Source organism: Schistocerca serialis, chromosome 9, assembly GCF_023864345.2.
Source record: "Schistocerca serialis cubense isolate TAMUIC-IGC-003099 chromosome 9, iqSchSeri2.2, whole genome shotgun sequence".
Taxonomy (NCBI): domain Eukaryota; kingdom Metazoa; phylum Arthropoda; class Insecta; order Orthoptera; family Acrididae; genus Schistocerca; species Schistocerca serialis.
In genome coordinates this window covers 38,881,365-38,901,538 of record NC_064646.1, presented here as the reverse complement: position 1 = coordinate 38,901,538, position 20,174 = coordinate 38,881,365, and the positions used below count along the sequence as shown (strand labels likewise).

The 20,174-nt window shown below is 44.6% G+C and overlaps 1 protein-coding gene across 1 annotated transcript in view; it reads right to left on the bottom strand.

The window, feature by feature from the left end:
- Window positions 1-20,174, bottom strand: part of LOC126418872 (UDP-glycosyltransferase UGT5-like) — a 109,125-nt gene that overhangs the window by 32,843 nt on the left and 56,108 nt on the right. Inside the window, exons 2-3 of the mRNA XM_050085871.1 lie at window positions 16,623-16,857; window positions 6,708-7,288 (exon numbers count right to left, since the gene is read on the bottom strand). Coding sequence (XP_049941828.1) covers window positions 6,708-7,288; window positions 16,623-16,857 — 816 coding nt within the window. The remainder of the gene's footprint in view (window positions 1-6,707; window positions 7,289-16,622; window positions 16,858-20,174) is intronic.

Sequence of the window (20,174 nt, the reverse complement as noted above, 5' to 3'; positions counted from 1 at the left end):
TGGAGGTCGACCCTTCGGCCCCTCCTGTCTCTTTACGGGCGCATACACCACATGTTGACGTGCACCCTGGACTAGGTTTTCAGGCGTTTCCTAGCTCCCCTCAGACCGAATGGCAGGGTGCGGGTGGCACAGCCTCGCCTGTTGTTAGGCTCCCCACCTCATCGCATACGTCAACATGGGGTCCTCCCCACGGCGGGCGGAAGCCTTATAACACGACCGTTCGCCGATTTGCGGGGGAGGAATGTGGTGTCACCGCCAGACACCACACTTGTTAGGTGGTAGCTTTAAATCGGCCGCGGTCCATTAGTACATGTCGGACCCGCGTGTCGCCACTGTCAGTGATCGCAGACCGAGCGCCACCACACAGCAGGTCTCGAGAGACGGACGAGCACTCGCCCAGTTGTACGGACGACTTTGCTAGCGACTACACTGACGAAGCCTCGCTCCTTGGCCGAGCAGATAGTTAGAACAGCCTTCAGCTAAGTCCATGGCTACGACCTAGCAAGGCGCAATTAGCATGTATCTACAGAGTCTCACTTGTATCGTCAAGAGCGTTGTACAACAATGATGGATTAAAGTTAAGTATTCCAGCAGCTATGTACTTTTCTTTATAGCATTCATTACGTATCCTGTTTCAGACCTCTCTAGCCTGCGTGAGCTTATAGCGTGCATTTCGGTCGCCTCAAACCACACTGTGTCGGCACTTCTGTCGACACATCAGGAAGAATCCAGATGACGTGTGTGGTGAAACAGGTGCCAAGGTCACGAATGTCATGTTGTAGAGCATGCTCTGCAACAGGATATTGCGAGTTGTCAGTATATACCCTCTGTGTATGCCCATTCATCCTAATTGATAATTTGGTGGTAGTCATGCTGATGTAGAGGACTGAACAGTGTTTACATAATAGATAGTATATGACGTGTTGTTTCGCAGGTGGCTCCCCCTTTGATAGTATATGTTTTGCCAGGGCTATTATAGGTGGTGGTAGGAGCGTGCATAGGGCAAGTCTTGAGGCGGGGACGGTCACAGGGGTAGGAGCCATAGGGTAGCGAGATGGGTGCAGAAGGAGCATAGGGTCTGACAAGAATATTGCGAAGATTGGAAGGGTGATGGAAAGGTATTCTAGGTGTGGTGCGCAAAATTTCAGACAGAATGGATCTCATTTCAGGGAACGAATCACGGTCCTGTCGAAGTAGCTGATTAACACATTCCAGACGAGGATATTACTGAGTCACCAATGGTGTGCTCCGAAGCTGTTTTGTGGACGGGTCAACAGTACCAGGATTGCATGTGATGGCCCGGGAAATCTGCTTTTTAACTACGCTGGTGGGGTAATTACGTGCAGTGAAGGCTGAGGTGAGAATGGTGTGATGTATTGCTGTAAAGAGTCTGCATCCGAACAAATATGTTTGACTCAGATGCCAAGGCTGTATTTCTTCTGGTGCAGACTCTTTACAGCAATACACCACTATTCTCACCTCAGCCTTTACTGCACGTAGTTATGTCTTGTGTGCCGCCATCTGTATATGTCCATATCAACCGGGCTTGTGGCCGTAGCAGCTGGGCCCTAGACTACTGGAAAACTGTGGCCTGGTCAGGTGAGTCACGATTTCAGTTGGTAAGAGCTGACAGGTTTCAGACCCCACAAAGCCATGGACCCAAGTTGTCAACAAGATATCGTGCAAGCTCGTGGTGGCTCCATGATGGTGTGGGCTGTGTTTATATGGAATGGGCAGGGTGTTCTGGTCCAACTGAACCGATAACTGACTGGAAATGTTTATGTTCGGTTACATGGAGACGATTTCCAGCAACACGTGGACGTCATATTCCCGAACAAAGATGGAAAGTATGGATGGATGATGATGAGCCACGTGACCGCACCTCAGTTGTTCGTGATTGGTTTTAAGAACATTCTGGCCAGTTCGAGCGAATGATGTGAGCATGCAGATAGCCCGACGTGAATCCCATCTAACATTTATGGGACATTATCGAGAGGTAAGTTTGTTCATAAAAACCTGCACTGGCAACACTTACGAAATTATGGACAGCTTTAGAGATAGTCCGGCTCAATATTTGTGCAGGGTCAGGGGAATTCCAACGACTTGTTGAGTCCATACGGCGTCAAGTTGCTGCACTACGCGCGCCAAAAGGAGGTCCTACATGGTATTAAGAGATACTACCCTATGACTTTTCTAACCTCAGTCAAGGTTATTTCCATTTCAAATCACTGTGCAGCAAGGTATTTAAACAATTTGACAGACGCGAAGTTACCGTTAATGCTATAATCCGGTCCAGCAAGAATTTCTCTCTTCGATCTGACAGTTAACGTCGAATTCTTCCACACTTCAGGAGGACTGCCACTCCGAACACTACTGCCAATGACAAACTGCCTATCGGCTTCTGTCTCGGGTTCTTCGGCCGACGTTCATCTAATGACTTTTCTGATGTTTCGCCGGCACGAGTGGCTGGCATTTTCAAAGCTTCACCCTCCATTGCCGGTGGTGAACTGAAGCCGAGCTCGCGGCCGCAGACTATATGTACCTGGCGCGCCAACGTCCGAGGGCTTCTCCGCGGTCATTTCCGGTGCGATTCTCCTCTTGCTACCTGCGACGGTCGTTCGCTGCAGTACGGGAAGCCAGGATCTGTTTACCTTAAGGCTTTCCTCTTTCTTGTTGAAACTGTTCGCGTGTTTTTGTATTTCTACAGCTTCTCTGAACAAGCGCGTGTGATAGTGCTTCTCTACAGCCAGAACTTCCGTGTCGGCGAATTTTATTACGTGATCGGTCTCATTCAGTGCGTGCTCTGCCACGGCCGATTTCTCCACCTGCCCCAACCTGCAATGTCGCTTATGCTCTTTGATCCTGCTGTTGATTGATCGTCCAGTCATTCCGACATAAACTTTTCCTCATGTGCATGGTATACGGTATATTCCCGACATTTCAAGTGGGTCTCTTTTCTCCTTTGCCGATCTAAGACACTCTTTGATCTTCCTTGTCGGTTTGAAAATCGTCTTTACGCCGTGTTTGCGCAATATACGGCCGATTCTGTCCGTCACTCTGGGAATGTATTGCAGAAAGGCCGTACCCGACATTTCTTTTTCTCGTTCCTTACTTCGCCGAGTGTTTGGCTCTGTTACCCTTCTAATATAATTTGTGGAGTACCCATTGCTCCTCAGGACAGTTTCCAGGTGTTGCGGCTCAGATATTCGTCCTGCTCTCGTTACGAGCGTACTAATCATGCCTCTTTTCTGGCTCGGGTGGTGGTTTGACAGTTTGTGCAGGTATCGTGTGTGTCGGTTTTCGATACACGCTGTGTCCCAGGTTTTCGCCGTCCCTTGTGACCAGCACAAGGAAGATCACAGAGTGTCTTAGATCGGCGAAGGAGAAAAGAGACCCACTTGCAATGTCGGGAATATACCGTATACCATCCACATCCGGAAAAGTTTATGTCGCAATGACTGGACGGTCAGCTAACACCAGGATCAAAGAGCATAAGCGACACTCTAGGCTGCGGCAGGTGGAGAAATCGGCCGTGGCAGAGCACGCACTGAGTGAGACCGACCATGTAATAAAATTCGCCGACACGGAAGTTCTGGCTGTAGAGAAGCACTATCACACGCGCTTGTTCAGAGAAGCTGTAGAAATACAAAAACACGAGAACAGTTTCAACAAGAAAGAGGAAAGCCTTAAGGTAAACGGATCCTGGCTTGCCGTACTGCAGCGAACGACCGTCACAGGTAGCAAGAGGAGAACTGCACCGGAAATGACCGCGGAGAAGCCCTCGGACGTTGGCGCGCCAGGTACATACAGTCTGCGGCCGCGAGCTCGGCTCCACTTCAGCACCGGCAATGGAGGGTGAAGCTTTGACAATGCCGGCCACTCGTACTGGCGAAACGTCAGAAAAATCGTTAGATGAACGTCGGCCGAAGAACCCGAGACAGAAGCCAGTAGGCAGTTTGTCAACAAGTGGCCACGAAAGCCTTAACAATTTTGTACTACTGCTAATGCTAAGCACTGCCTTACTCTCGTCCAGCGACAATCTGAGAATGTCCCTGACTCACCATAACCAACAGTTTATTTACCCTGGGATCATGTATGGTCCTATTGTGCTTGTCTATGTTCAAGCGATATTCTCAGGAGACATCAGAAAGTAAGTTACACATCGTCTTCCCATGCTAAGGCCGCTGTTCAACAAGAGTGGCGCATTGTCACAAGTGACTGCATATTGTCCGAGTTCTCAGCACACGCAGTTCCGCTGTTGTGTGCGAGTGAAATGGGGAAGTGGAGATAAACCGCCAAGTTGAAGTGTGAGCGGAGATTGAACGTGACATTTACGGATTAACTGCTACAATGGAGATAAAAGAATGCTGTCCCTCGCCCCTCCACAAAAAAAGAAAAAAATCTGAAAGTTAATCGTCTTTTCGCACCGTCAATGGTAGCTGCAAATAAAGTTCGTGTAATTTAGTGTGTGTAGATCAGTAACTCTAGAATAATAATTAATGTCGTCAGCTTATCTTGATCTTGAGATTTTGCTGCAGATGCTGTATCCTGAAAGTTTGTTAAGTGAAAACGGGCCGAAGAACTGCATGGTTGTCATTAATCGAATACAGACAGTCGTTGTTTCAGATGTACTGTTTATTACATCACAGAGACCTCGTCAAAATTTTGCATCGTACTGGCCGTCTCTACTCCCCGCTCTTACACTCTCTGTATATCTTTAACAATCTATACATTGAGAAAACTCGGCAATTACAATTATAAAAGTTATCGGAAATTATTAAAAAGAACTTCATCTCATATTTACAAATGAAGTGCATAAACTGTGATAGCTTTACCACAATTCTTCTGTTTTTAAATAAAAATTGTCGAAATGCTTTGAATAAACAACGCTAAATACATATTTGTTAATCACACAGAAATTATTCTATTCCACTTCTTCTTAATATGTTTCTCATTTGAAATATACGTACATTATTTTTTGGTGTGAATAGATTTCCAATAAATACGAGTATTATAGTAGTCCAAATAATCTCTTTGTTTACATCGCCAATTTTCATTTTATGAGTTTCAGTAATTACTATGTAATTAAGAGTTATTATGATTAGCAATTGCACGGTAAGCTGACAGTACGTTAAACAGAGCTGTTACTGGTTTTAAACATTATAAAAAAGTATTTTCGTGTCTCTTTCATTGCCCGATTATTCGTAACTGAACGGTTCTAATTGTAATTAGACGAATTGATTACACGTGTTTCTAAAAATGGATGGATGTAACATTGGTGAATACTTTGACATGACGATATTGAAAATTATATTATGGTGTCCAAAAGGTGAACTTACCTACATTGGCCCTACCTAATGATGTAACAGTTTATTAAGCAATCTGAATTGGCTGTAGTGCCATGTAGAAGGTAAGTTAAATTAGTTCTTGGAATCACAGAACGAATGAGTTGTTATGTTTCAATTTCTGGCGACATACGGACCAAATGCAGTGTAGCGTCGAGCTGTAGTGAAATGGTTTCAACTATTTCATCAAGGCAGCACAGGCGGCTCATCGCAAAGGAAGGCCGTGGACATCGAGCACAGGCGACATTGTCCACGTAATCCAGGATGAGATTTGCGGCAATCGCACGTTTTGTCATGCTGTGGGAAGTCCGTGACCAAGGAGCGATTTCTATCACAGAGTAACTGAACGAGTAGTACAACACTTGGACCGTTGTTTGCAGAGATTTTGTGACTTCGTTCGCTTGAAAGTTAGTGCAGCATTCAATGTAACTTATTTGGTCTGCAATAATGATTTGTAACTTACTTTCACAAGTTCAGTTTTTATTCTGTCGCACATATGGCGTCTAGTGTAACTTACACAGGGTGACCAAAACAAAACTGGCCCGAGAAGAATTTTCGCGATTTTGTAACAGCAAAAGGTAAGCGGTACAGAGCGCTGCATCGACGTAAAAGCATTTCCCGAAAAATTCTGCTAGTTTTTGTGCTAGTTAGCTAGGGCAACTTTTTAGTTGTCGGAGTTATTATAACTTTCCAGGCAAGCTTTCTTTTTTACCCATCCTTCATTCTATCCGCCAAGCACTTTATTCGTACTGCAGAGTGACTCAGATAATTTACGATTACTTTCGTTCTGCCGTTTTTTTTTTTTTTTTTTTCCTCCCAGACGCGCAACGCTGGGAGTTATTTCCGCTTGGTTTCTCGCCTACATCGGCGAATGCCGTCTGTTAGTACGTATTTCCAGTTTTTCTTCGTTAGAAACACATACTTATAGTCTAATTTTTATTTTCTCTGCAGAACTATGTATTTCTCACGTTTTACACAGCACACTTTTTCGCACACCATTGTTTTTTTGTGTGCTGTGCTGTGTAAAACATGAGAAATGGGAAGTTCTGCAGGGAAACTAAAAATTAGTCCACAAGTAACAGTGTCTAACGAAGAAAAACTGCAAAGCTGTCCTACCAGACGACATTTCTCGAGGTAGGCGAGAAACTAAGTGGAAATCACAACCACTGATGATGCTTTACCACAATAAAGCGAAACGTGTCTTGTAGTTGCAACAACAGAACGAAAATACCCTCAGGAATCGTAAAGCAGCTACGGACAATATGGCCACACAAATTAAGAATTTACGCTTATACTTGTTATCGCGTCTGTATAGACGAATCTAAACACCCTCTTGTAAAATCAGACAGGTGGACTACTTACCTGTGGAAGTTTCTTCGGCGGGAATATGTGCATTCCACCGACGGCTATCCGGTTTGGCACAGCGGGCCTCGGATGGCCTACGGTGAAGTGCGTGTGGACCAAGAGCAGTGCCGCTTCCCTCTCGATGGTGGCCACGCTCGGAATCGTCGCGTCATTGAAGTGTTTCTGAACTATGGCGTCCAGCCGTGGTAGGAAGTAAACCTGCCGTATTATCCTCTGGAAAGTCCCGAACAAAGAATTGTAGAGCCTCTCACTAAAGTCCATGTGGTCGGTGTACCTGAGGAACGGATCGGGGACGTAGGCAAATGGGTTAGGGTTTCCCACCGTGTCACCGATCCAGTGGGTCCCCTCGTACGGGGCCACGTGGATCAGGTGCCCTTTGAACTTGTGCGCAAACGCCAGGAAGCAGTCTTGGAAGAAGCTCTCGACGATGACTGCGTCAAATTTCTCTTCGGACTTGTAAAGCTGCTGTACACTTTCTTCTTTGAGCAGAATGTCACAGGCGTTTATTCCATATTGGAATAGGAAAAACAGTCCAATCACGGGACTCCTCAAGGAAAAGTCGAACAAGTTGGCAGAACCTAAAAACATCGAGGTGTGAATTAGCAAATGGTTTTGGCATTTGGCAATATTCTGTAAACTAAACAACTTACTCTGGAACTGTTAACATGACGTGCACCTTGACCACATACCAGAGTCCACGCAAGATACGGTGGCTCATCGACCAATTTTTGTTCGAAAGTGCTGGGCGAGCTCATTCGTTTGTTCGGAAGGGGAGGCAGACAAGTGTTTGCCACCTCTCCACCGGTCAGCCACGAGAGAATCGAGGCGCATGCCCTGCAGTCTCTCTCAAACGATTTTATGAAACTATTCAGCAAAAAAATTTCATTCTTGCGTTACTTATAGCTTTACATGTCAGGTTGATGATGATGTGATCATTTCATTGATGGTCATAGTTATTGTGATATTTACATGGAAGTGAGACACTGCAAGAAATTCGAAAAAGTTTGCAACGAAAAATAGGGGTCGCTGCGATTCTGCGTTTGGTGCATATTACATAATATATTGCCGTGTATGAAATTTAGCTAACATATCGAATTTTTCTTTAGACTTGGATGGAGGTTTCAATGTGTCAATAATCTCGAGAAAATTGGTGTGATGTAGCACACTCATTAATTTTGTGATCCCACTGTGCCAGCGATAAAACCAGAGTGAAATATTCACAACATTCCTCATATTTCATAAACAATTTGAAATATCGAAAAGAGATTTTACCAAATGATAGCACACAAAGAGGAGAGTCATTTTCCATATGTTTATTATGAAAAACATTATATACCGTGTTATTCCACTAACTACAGACTTTTTTAATAAAAGAATGTAATTTTTAAGGGACATTGATAGCTGGTAAAACGAGAAATGCTATGGGTTTGAGAACAACGTTATTGAAGACATTATTTTATTTTGTACAGAGGAGGATGCGCTTTTCCATGGGCAACTGATCCTAGTTTTTCTCAGTTCGTCATATAATAAACTTAATGAACCACTGTTCCATGTTAGTGACGTGGCATTTTGTAAACTTTTTTGGCAAAATAAGCAAATTTCAACATAGTAACAAGAGAAATGTGTAGGTTTTACTCAAAATTCACCACTTGTGACGTTTCTATGAAAGCTACACATGGTTAACAAGCCAATAAATTGCTGCATTTTCATCGGAATTCCTTTTGGATACTAACCAGGGCACAGGTGACAGATCTTTTCGAATGATCACCAAGCAAGTGTGGGTGTGGAGGGGCTCCACTTAATATTTACAAAAAATGTGAGCTTCAGTTTACAGGGGCACTTCCCCTCCAGCACTCTGCATTTCCCCTACAGCGCCTGGCCGTAACCCCCACCACTTCGGCGCTCCCCATGTACGCTCTGCCAACTGTGCATCTACCAGCCACCGCATTTTACACATGCTCTATGTAGCTGTATTTCAGTGGCTGCTGGACGTACTGATTTAACTTTAATCCTTATGTGAGTTTATTGTTAATAAAAAAAATACCATTCCAACAGGTGATGAATTGTCGTGTATAATGTCACTGAAACTTTTCAGGTGGAGACTGTCACAATTGGAGAACTCAGCTCATAATACTTTTTTCATCTTAGGGGATGATTATGTGTCTCCTGTTACTTTCGCTTAAAAAAAATATAAATAATAAAATTGTCTCTGATGTACTGATCATGTTTAAAATAACATTCGGCTGATCGTAGGTGCAGGAAATATAACTAATATACCCCAACTATAGGTGGCTAAGTTTAACAAATAAAGTTTATTGTTGTTAATATTACACAAAATTTCGTAGGCTAGCTATAAGCTACGTGATTTAATGAACTGAAGTTTAACTAGAGCCCTCGATACACTGGTTAACAAACTAGGTGCATAAATAAAATAACTTGGTAGTATTGATACCGAAAATTAATCGAAGTCAGACTCCACACTAACACAAATAAATGGTAGTCTAATCGACACACAATGTAATAACCTTAAGTGCCGATCATTTACGAAAACAATCAAAGTCCGCACTGGCAAACTGAGGTAAAAATCAGACTCATCTTACAACTGTTAATGACTTGTTTTAGAGAACGTTTGTCCTTTCAGTTGAAAGTGCCACTGTACATGTGCACAAGGAACTGACTGATCTGCAGTGTAGTTCCCATTTGAAAGACAGACTCAGTGTAAAATAACTAAAAGCCCAAATCGCCTTCACTAGAAAAAAAGAAATTCTGCTGATCAACTGGCAGAAATAAGAGCCCCGATCACTACAGAATATCACTAAGTCGCCCCCCCCCCCCTCCCGAAATACTTGAAAGTTTCATGACCCACCATACAAAAATTTCTATCACTGAAATGTGTGTGGCCGGATCCCTGATCACCACTCATACTAGCTTACGTTGTGCATCTACCAATACGTCCCAAACAGTCCGAAAGAGTAAGATGGCAACCGCCTTTTTAAGCTCATGTCGCACCCCTTCCCCCCCCCCCCCCCCATAAAAAAATTCAAGCCTCTATGCCACAAATGTACGAACGCAATTAAAAACGTGAATGTGCCATTATATGCACGCAAAAATCCAAACGAAACTGATATCATGTTTTTTATTCTACATGGAGTTTCCACACAAACTAATTTTAAACAATTGCAAATTTTAGCAGGAGTAATCAAACTAGTTCATGATCTATGTACCTCCACTGATCACAGTACAGACACGTATGGCACTGATCCTTCAACGGCTGCGATCAGAATTAACATAGATCTACCCAGTTTCCAATTTCGGGCAAAACTACACAACTTCATGAACAATTAATTAAGAACACCAATCAAAAAGGCAGGGTACTTCAAAAAGGACTTTACAACTTTGAAAATTCAAATAGATTAATTCATAGTGCCTACAGAGGTGATTGTAGTGTCAACTTTCGGGGCAACACATCAAGTTTTCGTCTAGCGTAGTTCGCTAGTACCGAATCGCGCCGTAAGGAGCGGTAGCGACAGTTGCGTTAAAGATGGCTGCCTTCGCTGGACCTCAGCGTGTTAGCTGTGTGTTTTGGTTTGAAGAATCGAAGTCGGCGACAACAGTTCAGCGTAATTTCCGTACCAAGTACACTACAGATCCTCGTAGTAGGCCTACAATTTATGAGTGGTATACATGTTTTGTAGAAACAGGGTGCTCGATAAGACATGGGACATCATCAGGTCGTCCAAGCACATCTGACGACGTACCTGGATATGTTACAACAATTTTTGATAGCACAGATCGATGAGGATGACCAAGAACGAAATGTTTACTTCGTGTTACTACCTGGCTGACGTCCGGGATTTTCTCAGTGACCGCTTTCCAGGTCAATGGATTGGCCCTGATGCGCCGATTGCGTGGCCCGCACGTTCCCCAGACCAGACAGCATTCGCTTTTTTATGGGGTTTTATCAAGGATATCGTGTTTGTATCTCCTGTGCCGGCTTCTCCACCTGAACTCACGAGCAAGAATTTACGCCTGAGCAAGTTACACCTGCAACTCTACAGTGAGTTTGGGAAGAAATTGACTTCCGATGGGATGCCGCGAGCACAATATGCACGCCACAGCTCGGCCTGTCTCGGCTTTGTTCGGTGCTTTTCGGAAGTACAGCGCGGCATTTTCCGGTTGGCAGAATCGGGGTGTGAGTGCTGTTTACACTACGTTATTCGTTTGCGGAATACAGGAAGTTCACAGATCCACTGGTTGTTTGCACAAAAAGAAACATCACAAGCCTTTAAACTGAATGGGAATGACAGAAGTGAAGGGTGAGAATTATCAATACGGCATAATAGATAAGTCACACAATCGATGGGTTTCGCAAATTTGCTATGGAACAACATTACAACACCATGCAGAAAAAGTTTAAAAAATCAATTGAATATGAAAGTGAGAAAAATGACAGTGACTGACAGACGACATCGACTGTTCTGTACGCCAAAAAGCACTTTGTGCTAAATTTGCAGGCATGGAACGCTTGACGAAATTGGTGGCACAAAAAGAAAATTTTCTCAAGATACACACATTATTCCACTTGTCAGTTGCAACAGTTTCTGACGGAACTGAACGAAGACTTTGGAGACTTTATTGATCACTGAAAAGTACGTTGGTTAAGTCGAGGGCCCTGCCTGGGACGATTTTTCGAGTTGGAAATGCCTATTGTTGAATTTACGAAGCAAAATGGAGAGCGACAATAAGAACACGCGGAATGAATCGCACATCTCGTGTTTTAAGTGGACTTGACTGCACATTGCCCACATTAAAACAACGCAAGGTGATGGTGACACATTTAAAAAGAAAAACCCTTTGTGCAGGGACCAATTCTGACACACACGAAACACTGCCCAGCTCCTAAGCACCCTGGCGTTATAGAAAAACACAAGGTTTGAAGAATTCATTTTGGCCTTGAAAGAATTACAAGGACAGTTTTCTTAACGTTTTGAATACACCGCCAATCTTACATCTGTTTATGACCTTTTTTCAAGAATGTTTGCCGTATCACTTATAGTGCCACTGTACATGTACAGATGCAACTGATTTATCTGCAGTGTAGTTCCCGTTTGAAAGAGCTGTCTCCACCTGTCCATATGTTCCGAGTTTGTATCAGATAAAAATTATATCATCTCTTCAGTGTACCAAAAATAATTGAATATACTGAAAATTTGTTTAGCCTTTGATCTGTGTTGTCGAGAAATATGAAATGAAGATACACAGTGTGACCGCATTGCCGTCTAAACACAGCGCTCCTGCAGTTTCCCCCTCCTCCCCCTCCTTGTTCTCAGAGAGTGTGGAGTAGTGGTGGGAGAAGTGTACCCCAACTGACAGAACTACGGAATGCAAGCCAGAACACCACTTGTGTGCTGAATTCTTGGCCATTCGAGCTGCAGGTGCTGTATAGTCACATCTGCCAACATATACTGCCTTGCTATTAGTGTAGCTGTCTTGGATAAAAAGATATACTGTTTTTAACCAAGAGCTCAATCAAATGTCTCTTACAGGTTAATCAATTATATCATGGAACATGCGAATAGCTCAATCAATGTAGTTCGGTGAGTGCTACAAACTGACAGCTCGATCTCTTTTGTGTAATAAAAACCATAAAACTTATTAATTATTTACTGGATTTCAGTTGAACAAATATGCTTGGCTCTATATCTTCCTACATACAGTATCTCCGTAGTATATCTGTGTATCAACAGGCTCGACTTCAATTCCTCTTTAACATGACGTATTACGCTTTTCTGTACCTATAATAGTTTGCACTGCATGTGCACAAATGTCAGCAACATAAATCTAACCTATTCATACCACTTCGGGAGAAACTAATGCCTGGAGTGTTCAAATCCGACAAGTGAATGTGTGGGCCCCTAGTCTCGTCGCTCTGCCCAGCCACACCACCTCTGTATGTTGTTGCGTCCACCAGACATCCGTCAGAAGTGGACTCACCCGGCTCTCACAAAGCAAAAGGCGCTTTCCAGTTGCAGCGTGTGACCAAAACTAATCACCAATGTTCAGGTGCAAGACGTCATGTCACAACATCGCAACAAATGGCATGCCAAGAGATCTTGCACATGCAGCATATTGGCGTCTTTCGGACTTTGAGAAAGGTCGAGTCACTTGCATGAGAGATATGGGAGCATCACGCCATCAGATTGTACAGATAGCTGATGTAATGCAATGACTGCATAACAAGTGGGTGAAGAGATGGACTCAGGATACCAGTGTTGGCACAAGGGTAGGCGCAAGTCCTTCCAGAAGGCCAGAACGACTGTACCACAAAGAGATAGTAGGTTGTTTGGCTGCGTCTGACGAACAGCTGGACAAACAAGGCTGAAATCTGGGCAGATGTTGTAGGGAGAGTGTCACCACAAACCATCGCAAACACTTTGCTGAAAGCTGAGTTTACACCTCGAGTTGCCTCGTATCGTTTACCATTGACACCATACCACAGAAAACAGAGACTTACATAGTGTGAACGCAAAGTGAATTGAGACATTGAGGGTCATCCTCTGATGCTCTCGTTTCTGTTTCTGACAGTCAGATCGATAACGACCTGGTAGAAGGTCACAGGAGGCAGTGACTCTCGAGGCCCCTCCACACGTCTCCAACTCTTGGAATCAGGATAATGCAAGACCCCATACTGCAATTCACGCCATAAGCGCCCTGAGGAGTGTATGGATTCTTAGCTACCATATCTGGTCCCCTGACTTCTCACTCATAGGGCATGCGTGGAATGCGAAAGAAAGATGTATACTTCACACCGGCCTCTAGGCTGCAATAAATGAACTGACACAACATTTGTTTCAGTCGGTCTTAAAAATTCTTCAGAGTGAATTTGGAGGCAGCTTACTTACTCGTCATAACGGATACTGGAGTGTAGAGTGATGCTGATGATGGAGATCAGTTCCAAATGGAATCAGAGTTTAATCAGTTAATTTCCTTTACGCCATGAACATCTGCACAAAATTTGATAAATACTGGCGAGTCGCTTCATGGTGTAACACTTTCTATATCCATCCATGTAGTATGCTAGGTAACTAAAAAAAAATGGAGCAGCATAACATTCCTACTAATAGTAAGTGGTATCTGTAGTCTTTACTCTGTTATCCCACGAAGTGGTTGTATTGATGTGGTGGTCCTATGTCTACGAAAACAGAATAACAGTTATACCGTCAAGCAGATTGACTGGCGATGGATTCCTACAGTTGTCAGCTATCTATGAGGACAAATCTGATCATGAATTTCTTACACCTGAATCTTCGAAAAAATATGGACGATGGCTTTCTTGTGGATAAGAACTGTCGAGTAAAATCTATACGTTCCTAGAAAAATTGAACAAGCAGCTTGAATACATATAATGTAGTACGGACATACATGGAATCACTGTTAAGTTCCAGCACATTGGCAAACGTATCGACATGAGAAGCTGCCACTCCTCCATTCCAGTAGTCTCAGATCTGCCAATTTGTCGTAAAAATATGCTGTATTCCATTTTATAGTGCATCGTCTACTATTATTTCCTCGGTCTAAAATGGATTTTGATTAACACCTACTTGCTATCAAATCCGCAGTACTTAACATTTACTGCCAGTCACCTTCATCGACAGCACATTCAGGAGGAAGAAAAGAGAATGTCACTCACTCACACTCCCATCAGCTTGGTGCAACTAAAACTGGGATTCACCACACTGTGCTACACAATGTCTACTGACAGTGTTTGGGGACTCAGGCCAGTCGCTGATCTATATGTCGAGTCATCAACAAAGGGACAAGGCTCGGTCGTTGGCTGCTGAGCCGTATACAGTGCATCTGCCGGCGTACATTGCTGGTAGACATGGGCTCCTGACACTCACTCTCAGTAGATCACCAATGACCCACTGTGGGTCTGTGGAGGAGACTGACGTCCGTTCATCGAACACTTGTCGTGGTGCTGTGCAACGTTTTATGCTTGTGGAAACGTTGTTTCTAAGATACTGCAGACCCACAACCCTAGACATTGTCGACCTCAGAAACCCGAATTGCTGTGGAATCTCCCATGTGCTACGATCAATGCGTCTTGCACCAGTTATCATCCTACAGCCAAAGTCGGTTAACTGGTGACGTGCTCCCACATTCATTGGACGTATGTCTGCATCAGACCACTCACATAGTGTGACTACATCAGTACCACAAACATATCTAGCTGACAATTTGGGGCATCATTCTACAGCTACCTACATCTACATCCATACTCCTGAAGCCACCTGACAGTGTGTGGCAGAGGGTACCTTGAGTACCTCTATCGGTTCTCGCTTCTATTCCAGTCTCGTTTTGTTCGCGGAAAGAAGGATTGTCGGTATGCCTCTGTGTGGGCTCTAATCTCTCTGATTTTATCCTCGTGGTCTCCTCGCGAGATATGCGTAGGAGCGAGCAATATACTGCTTGACTCTTCGGTGAAGGTATGTTCTCGAAACTTCAACAAAAGCCCGTACCGAGCTACTGAGCGTCTCTCCTGCAGAGTCTTCCACTGGACTTTATCTATCATCTCCGTAACGTTTTCGCGATTACTAAGTGATCCTGTAATGAAGCGTGCTGCTCTCTGTTAGTTCTTCTCTATCTCTTCTATCAACCCTATCTGGTACGGATCCCACACTGTTGAGCAGTATTCAAGCAGTGGGCGAACAAGCGTACTGTAACCTACTTCGTTTTCGGATTGCATTTCCTTAGGATTCTTCCAATGAATCTCAGTCTGGCATCTGCTTTACCAACGATCAACTTCATATGAGCATTCCATTTTACGATGTGGCCGAGCGGTTCTAGACGCTTCAGTCTGGATCCGTGCGACCGCTACGGTCGCAGGTTCGAATGCTGCCTCGGGCATGGGTGTGTGTGATGTCCTTAGGTTAGGTAGGTTTAAGTAGTTCTAAGTTCTAGGGGACTGATGACTTCCGAAGTTAAGTCCCATAGTGCTGAGAGCCATTTGAACCATTTGAACCATTCCATTTGAAATCACTCATAATGCGGTCTCCCAGATAATTTATGGAATTAACTGCTTCCAGTTGCTGACCTGCTATATTGTAGCTAAATGATAAGGGATCTATCTTTCTATGTATTCGCAGCACATTACACTTGTCTACATTGAGATTCAATTGCCAGTCTCTGCACGATGCGTCAATTCGCTGCAGATCCTCCTGCACTTCAGTACAATTTTCCATTGTTACAACCTCTCGATACACCACAGCATCATCTGCAAAATGCCTCAGTGAACCTCCGACGTCATCCACAAGGTCATTTATGTATAGTGTGAATAGCAACGGTCCTATGACACTCCCCTGCGGCACACCTGAAATCACTCTTACTTCGGAAGACTTCTCTCCATTGAGAATGACATGCTGCGTTCTGTTATCTAGGAACTCCTCAATCCAATCACACAATTGGTCTGATAGTCCATATGCTCTTACTTTGTTCACTAAACGACTGTGGGGAACTGTATCGAAAGCCTTGCGGAAGTCAAGAAACACTGCATCTACCTGGGAAACCTCTGAGTTCATGGACGAATAGCGCAAGCTGTGTTTCACACGATCGTCTATTTCGAAACCCATGCTGATTCCTACAGAGAAGATTTCTAGTCTCCAGAAAAGTGTTCCAAAATTCTACAACTGATCGACGTTACAGATATAGGTCTATAGTTCTGCACATCTGTTCGACGTCCCTTCTTGAAAATGGGGATGACCTGTGCCCTACATCTTCAAATGGGAGGAATCTTCCGATAACTATGAGCCAGTCAGTTTATTTGTGAAGCTCTCGCTACTTGCGGAGGTATTTACAACTGGACCGCATGGTAAAGTTCGTTCCTAGGACAATCTGAGCCGAGTGGAAGCTCACCTCCCAGGAGGTGCTTCACTTCTGGGACAACGACCTCCCGCCAGTTGGTCGGCGCGCTGTCGCTCTTGTAAGGCGAGATGACGGTGACCCGGTGCCCCCTGGCTGCCAGCTGTTCCAGGTAGCGCCGCTCCAGCATCCAGTGGCTGCGCCCGGGCACAGGGAAGATGGCGAGCAGGCTAGCTGCGTGGGCGCTGGCGAGGGCGCACGCCAGCACCAGGGGCTCAAGGATGCGCATCTGGAAAAGAAAACGTGGAGGGTCCCACAGCTGCAGGCTGAAACACACTTCTACAAGAGCTGGTCTGTACACGATGTGCGGGGTATAAATACAGATATTTCTGTTGGTGCTTTATGACAGTGTACAGAACAACATAAAATCAGTATTTAGTTCATTTGCTGTTCAAAATTATGCCTATTACAAGTAGTATCTTTTTATATATATGGTTCTCGGGCGAGACGTCGGATGTCGTAGTGAAAACTCCACAATATTTCATCAGCGCAACTGGTCGACATCTTCAGGTGCGACGAACACACTGCTAAGGCAGGACCTGGGCCCCTGTTTACGCCAGCCTTAGGCAGGAAGTGCGCATGCGTGGAGGCGCCAAATTCGATGGCCAATAGCGACGATATCAAGCGATAGCTGGAAGGACAGTAACGCCACCTAGAGGATGAAGAACCAAAGACTTCGGCGCACGCGCGGAGGCTGCCGCCGCTGCTCTGCGCTGCGATCGGCAGCCCCAGCGACCTCTGTCGGAAGCCGCAAGCAAAACTGCGCGTCCACGTAGGCGCCTTGATTATCCTCCCGTTGTCAACAGAATATTTATGTTGCTGGCGAATCGTCGCCCGTCTTATGACCAATAGTATTCCTCTCTGCTCGAAGCGACTTCAATATGGCCACTGCTGGATCCCATGCTGAACTAAGCTGAAAGCCCGTGTCTCTGTTTACAAGATTCGTCGAGCTACGTATTTCCACTGCTTCCTTAATAACACTGTCCCAGTACGAACTCGTCGAAGCGAGAATTTTGGTATGCTGATAATTCATAGAATGCCCTGTACTGAGACAATGCTCGGCCACTGCAGACTTCTCTGGTTGCTCCAGACGAGTGTAGCGTCGGTGTTCAGTACATCTCTCTTCTACAGTGCGACAAGTTTGTCCGATGTACGACATGCCGCAGCTACAAGGAATCTCGTAAACACCGGGTCTTCTTAGGCCAAGGCTGTCCATAGGTGAGCCCAAGAGAGCTCTGAGTTTTGCCGGCGGACGAAAGACACATTTAACTTTATGCCTCTTCAATAATCTTCCAATTTTTGAAGAGACACCGCCGATGTATGGCAAAATGACCATTCCCCTTTGCTCTTCGCCTTCTTCCAGTTCCTCACGTGGGGTAACCCGCTTCGAGTGTAAGGCACGGCGAATCTCCAGTTCGGAATATCCATTTTGTTGGAAAGTGGTACGCAGATAAAGTAGCTCATTGGATAAGCTCTCTGAGTCTGATATGGCTCGTGCTCTGTGAACGAACGTCCTAAGTACGCCACTTCGTTGCGAAGGATGGTGACAGCTGGTGGCGTGTAAGCGTAAGTCCGTGTGTGTTGGTTTACGGTACACTGAGTGACCTAATTTGCCATCTTCTTTTCTCCGTACCAACACATCCAGAGATTTGGCGCCTCCACGCATGCGCACATCCCGCCTAAGACTGGCATAAATAGGCGGCTCTAGTCGTGCCTTAGCAGTGTGTTCGTCGCACCTGAAGATGTCGGCCAGTTGCGCTGATGAAATATTGTGGAGTTTTCACTATGACATTCGATGTCTCGCCCGAGAACCATATATACAACATGTCCGTCGGGAAAGCCTCAATCAACACAGTATGTTTTTAGGTAGGTTAATACCTCCAAGTACATAAGTCACAAGCAAACGATTAATGCTTATTTCCCGCTGGGCAGCAGGTGAGATACTGAAGTGTAGAAACATGCATGCAAAACACACAGTCTATACTGACAGACGATATCCACTTCAGAGTGCAGTTGCGACCATGCAGAAAATATCAAGTAGTCCATTATCTGAGATCTTTGCGGGAAGACTGTTACACATACAGAACAACAACTAATACATTGAAGTGGGTTCATACTAAGGTACCAATAATCACAATATCTGCACCTGTACCCCTAACACCAGACACACCTCACAGAAAAAATTAAGCACCATAAGGTGAGGAGGAAATAAAATGTGACTTGACGCTTTGAGAGGGTACGTAACGTTACTTCAATGGTCAGAAAATCGAGTCAAATTTTCAAAGTATCTGGCAGCTTAAGTCCACTTATCATTATAAGGTTGCACTCCCTCTGGCTTAGATGCATGCACCCCTTCGGAAAGCTGGCCAGCAACTGAAGTAACTGGTTCTAGATATCCTAATACAGAGGCAGGGATGGCATTAACATACGAGATCATACACCACATTCTCCATCGCGGACGGATCTGGGTCTCTTGCTTGCCAAGGAGTAGCAGAACATAACGCAGATTGTTCGTAAAGACGTGGGCCATGTGTTGATGAGCACTGCGCTGTTGAAAAATGCTTCTGGATGAGAGTTAACACCCGACAACACAGGATGTCCGAGACTGAAATTCGTCATAAATAATCTGTCACAATTTGAGAACAACAATTATGTCCGTACCCACAACACTAGACAGAAAAATGACCTTTATCACCCAATGTTAAAGCTGTTAGTAGCTCAATAACATAAAATGGAAACACAGAATCTACTCTGAAGGAGTCAACATGGATTCCGGAAACAGCGATCGTGTGAGACCCATCTCGCTTTATTTGTTCATGAGACCCAGAAAATATTAGATACAGGTTCCCAGGTAGATGCCATTTTCCTCGACTTCCGGAAGGCGTTCGATACAGTTCCGCACTGTCGCCTGATAAACAAAGTAAGAGCCTACGGAACATCAGACCAGCTGTGTGGCTGGATTGAAGAGTTTTTAGCAAACAGAACACAGCATGTTGTTCTCAATGGAGAGACGTCTACAGACCTTAAAGTAACCTCTGGCGTGCCACAGGGGAGTGGTATGGGTCCATAGCTTTTCACAATATATATAAATGACCTAGTAGATAGTGTCGGAAGTTCCATGCGGCTTTTTGCGGATGATGCTGTAGTATACAGAGAAGTTGCAGCATTAGAAAATTGCAGCGAAATGCAGGAAGATCTGCAGCGGATAGGCACTTGGTGCAGGGAGTGGCAACTGACACTTAACACAGACAAATATAATGTATTGCGAATACATAAAAAGAAGGATCATTTATTGTATGATTATATGATAGCGGAACAAACACTGGTAGCAGTCACTTCTGTAAAATATCTGGGAGTATGCGTACGGAACTATTTCAAGTGGAATGATCATATAAAATTAATTGTTGGTAAGGCGGGTGCCTGGTTGAAATTCATTGGGAGAGTCCTTAGAAAATGTAGTCCATCAGCAAAGCAGGTGGCTTACAAAACACTCGTTCGACCTATACTTGAGTATTGCTCATCAGTGTGGGATCCGTACCAGGTCGG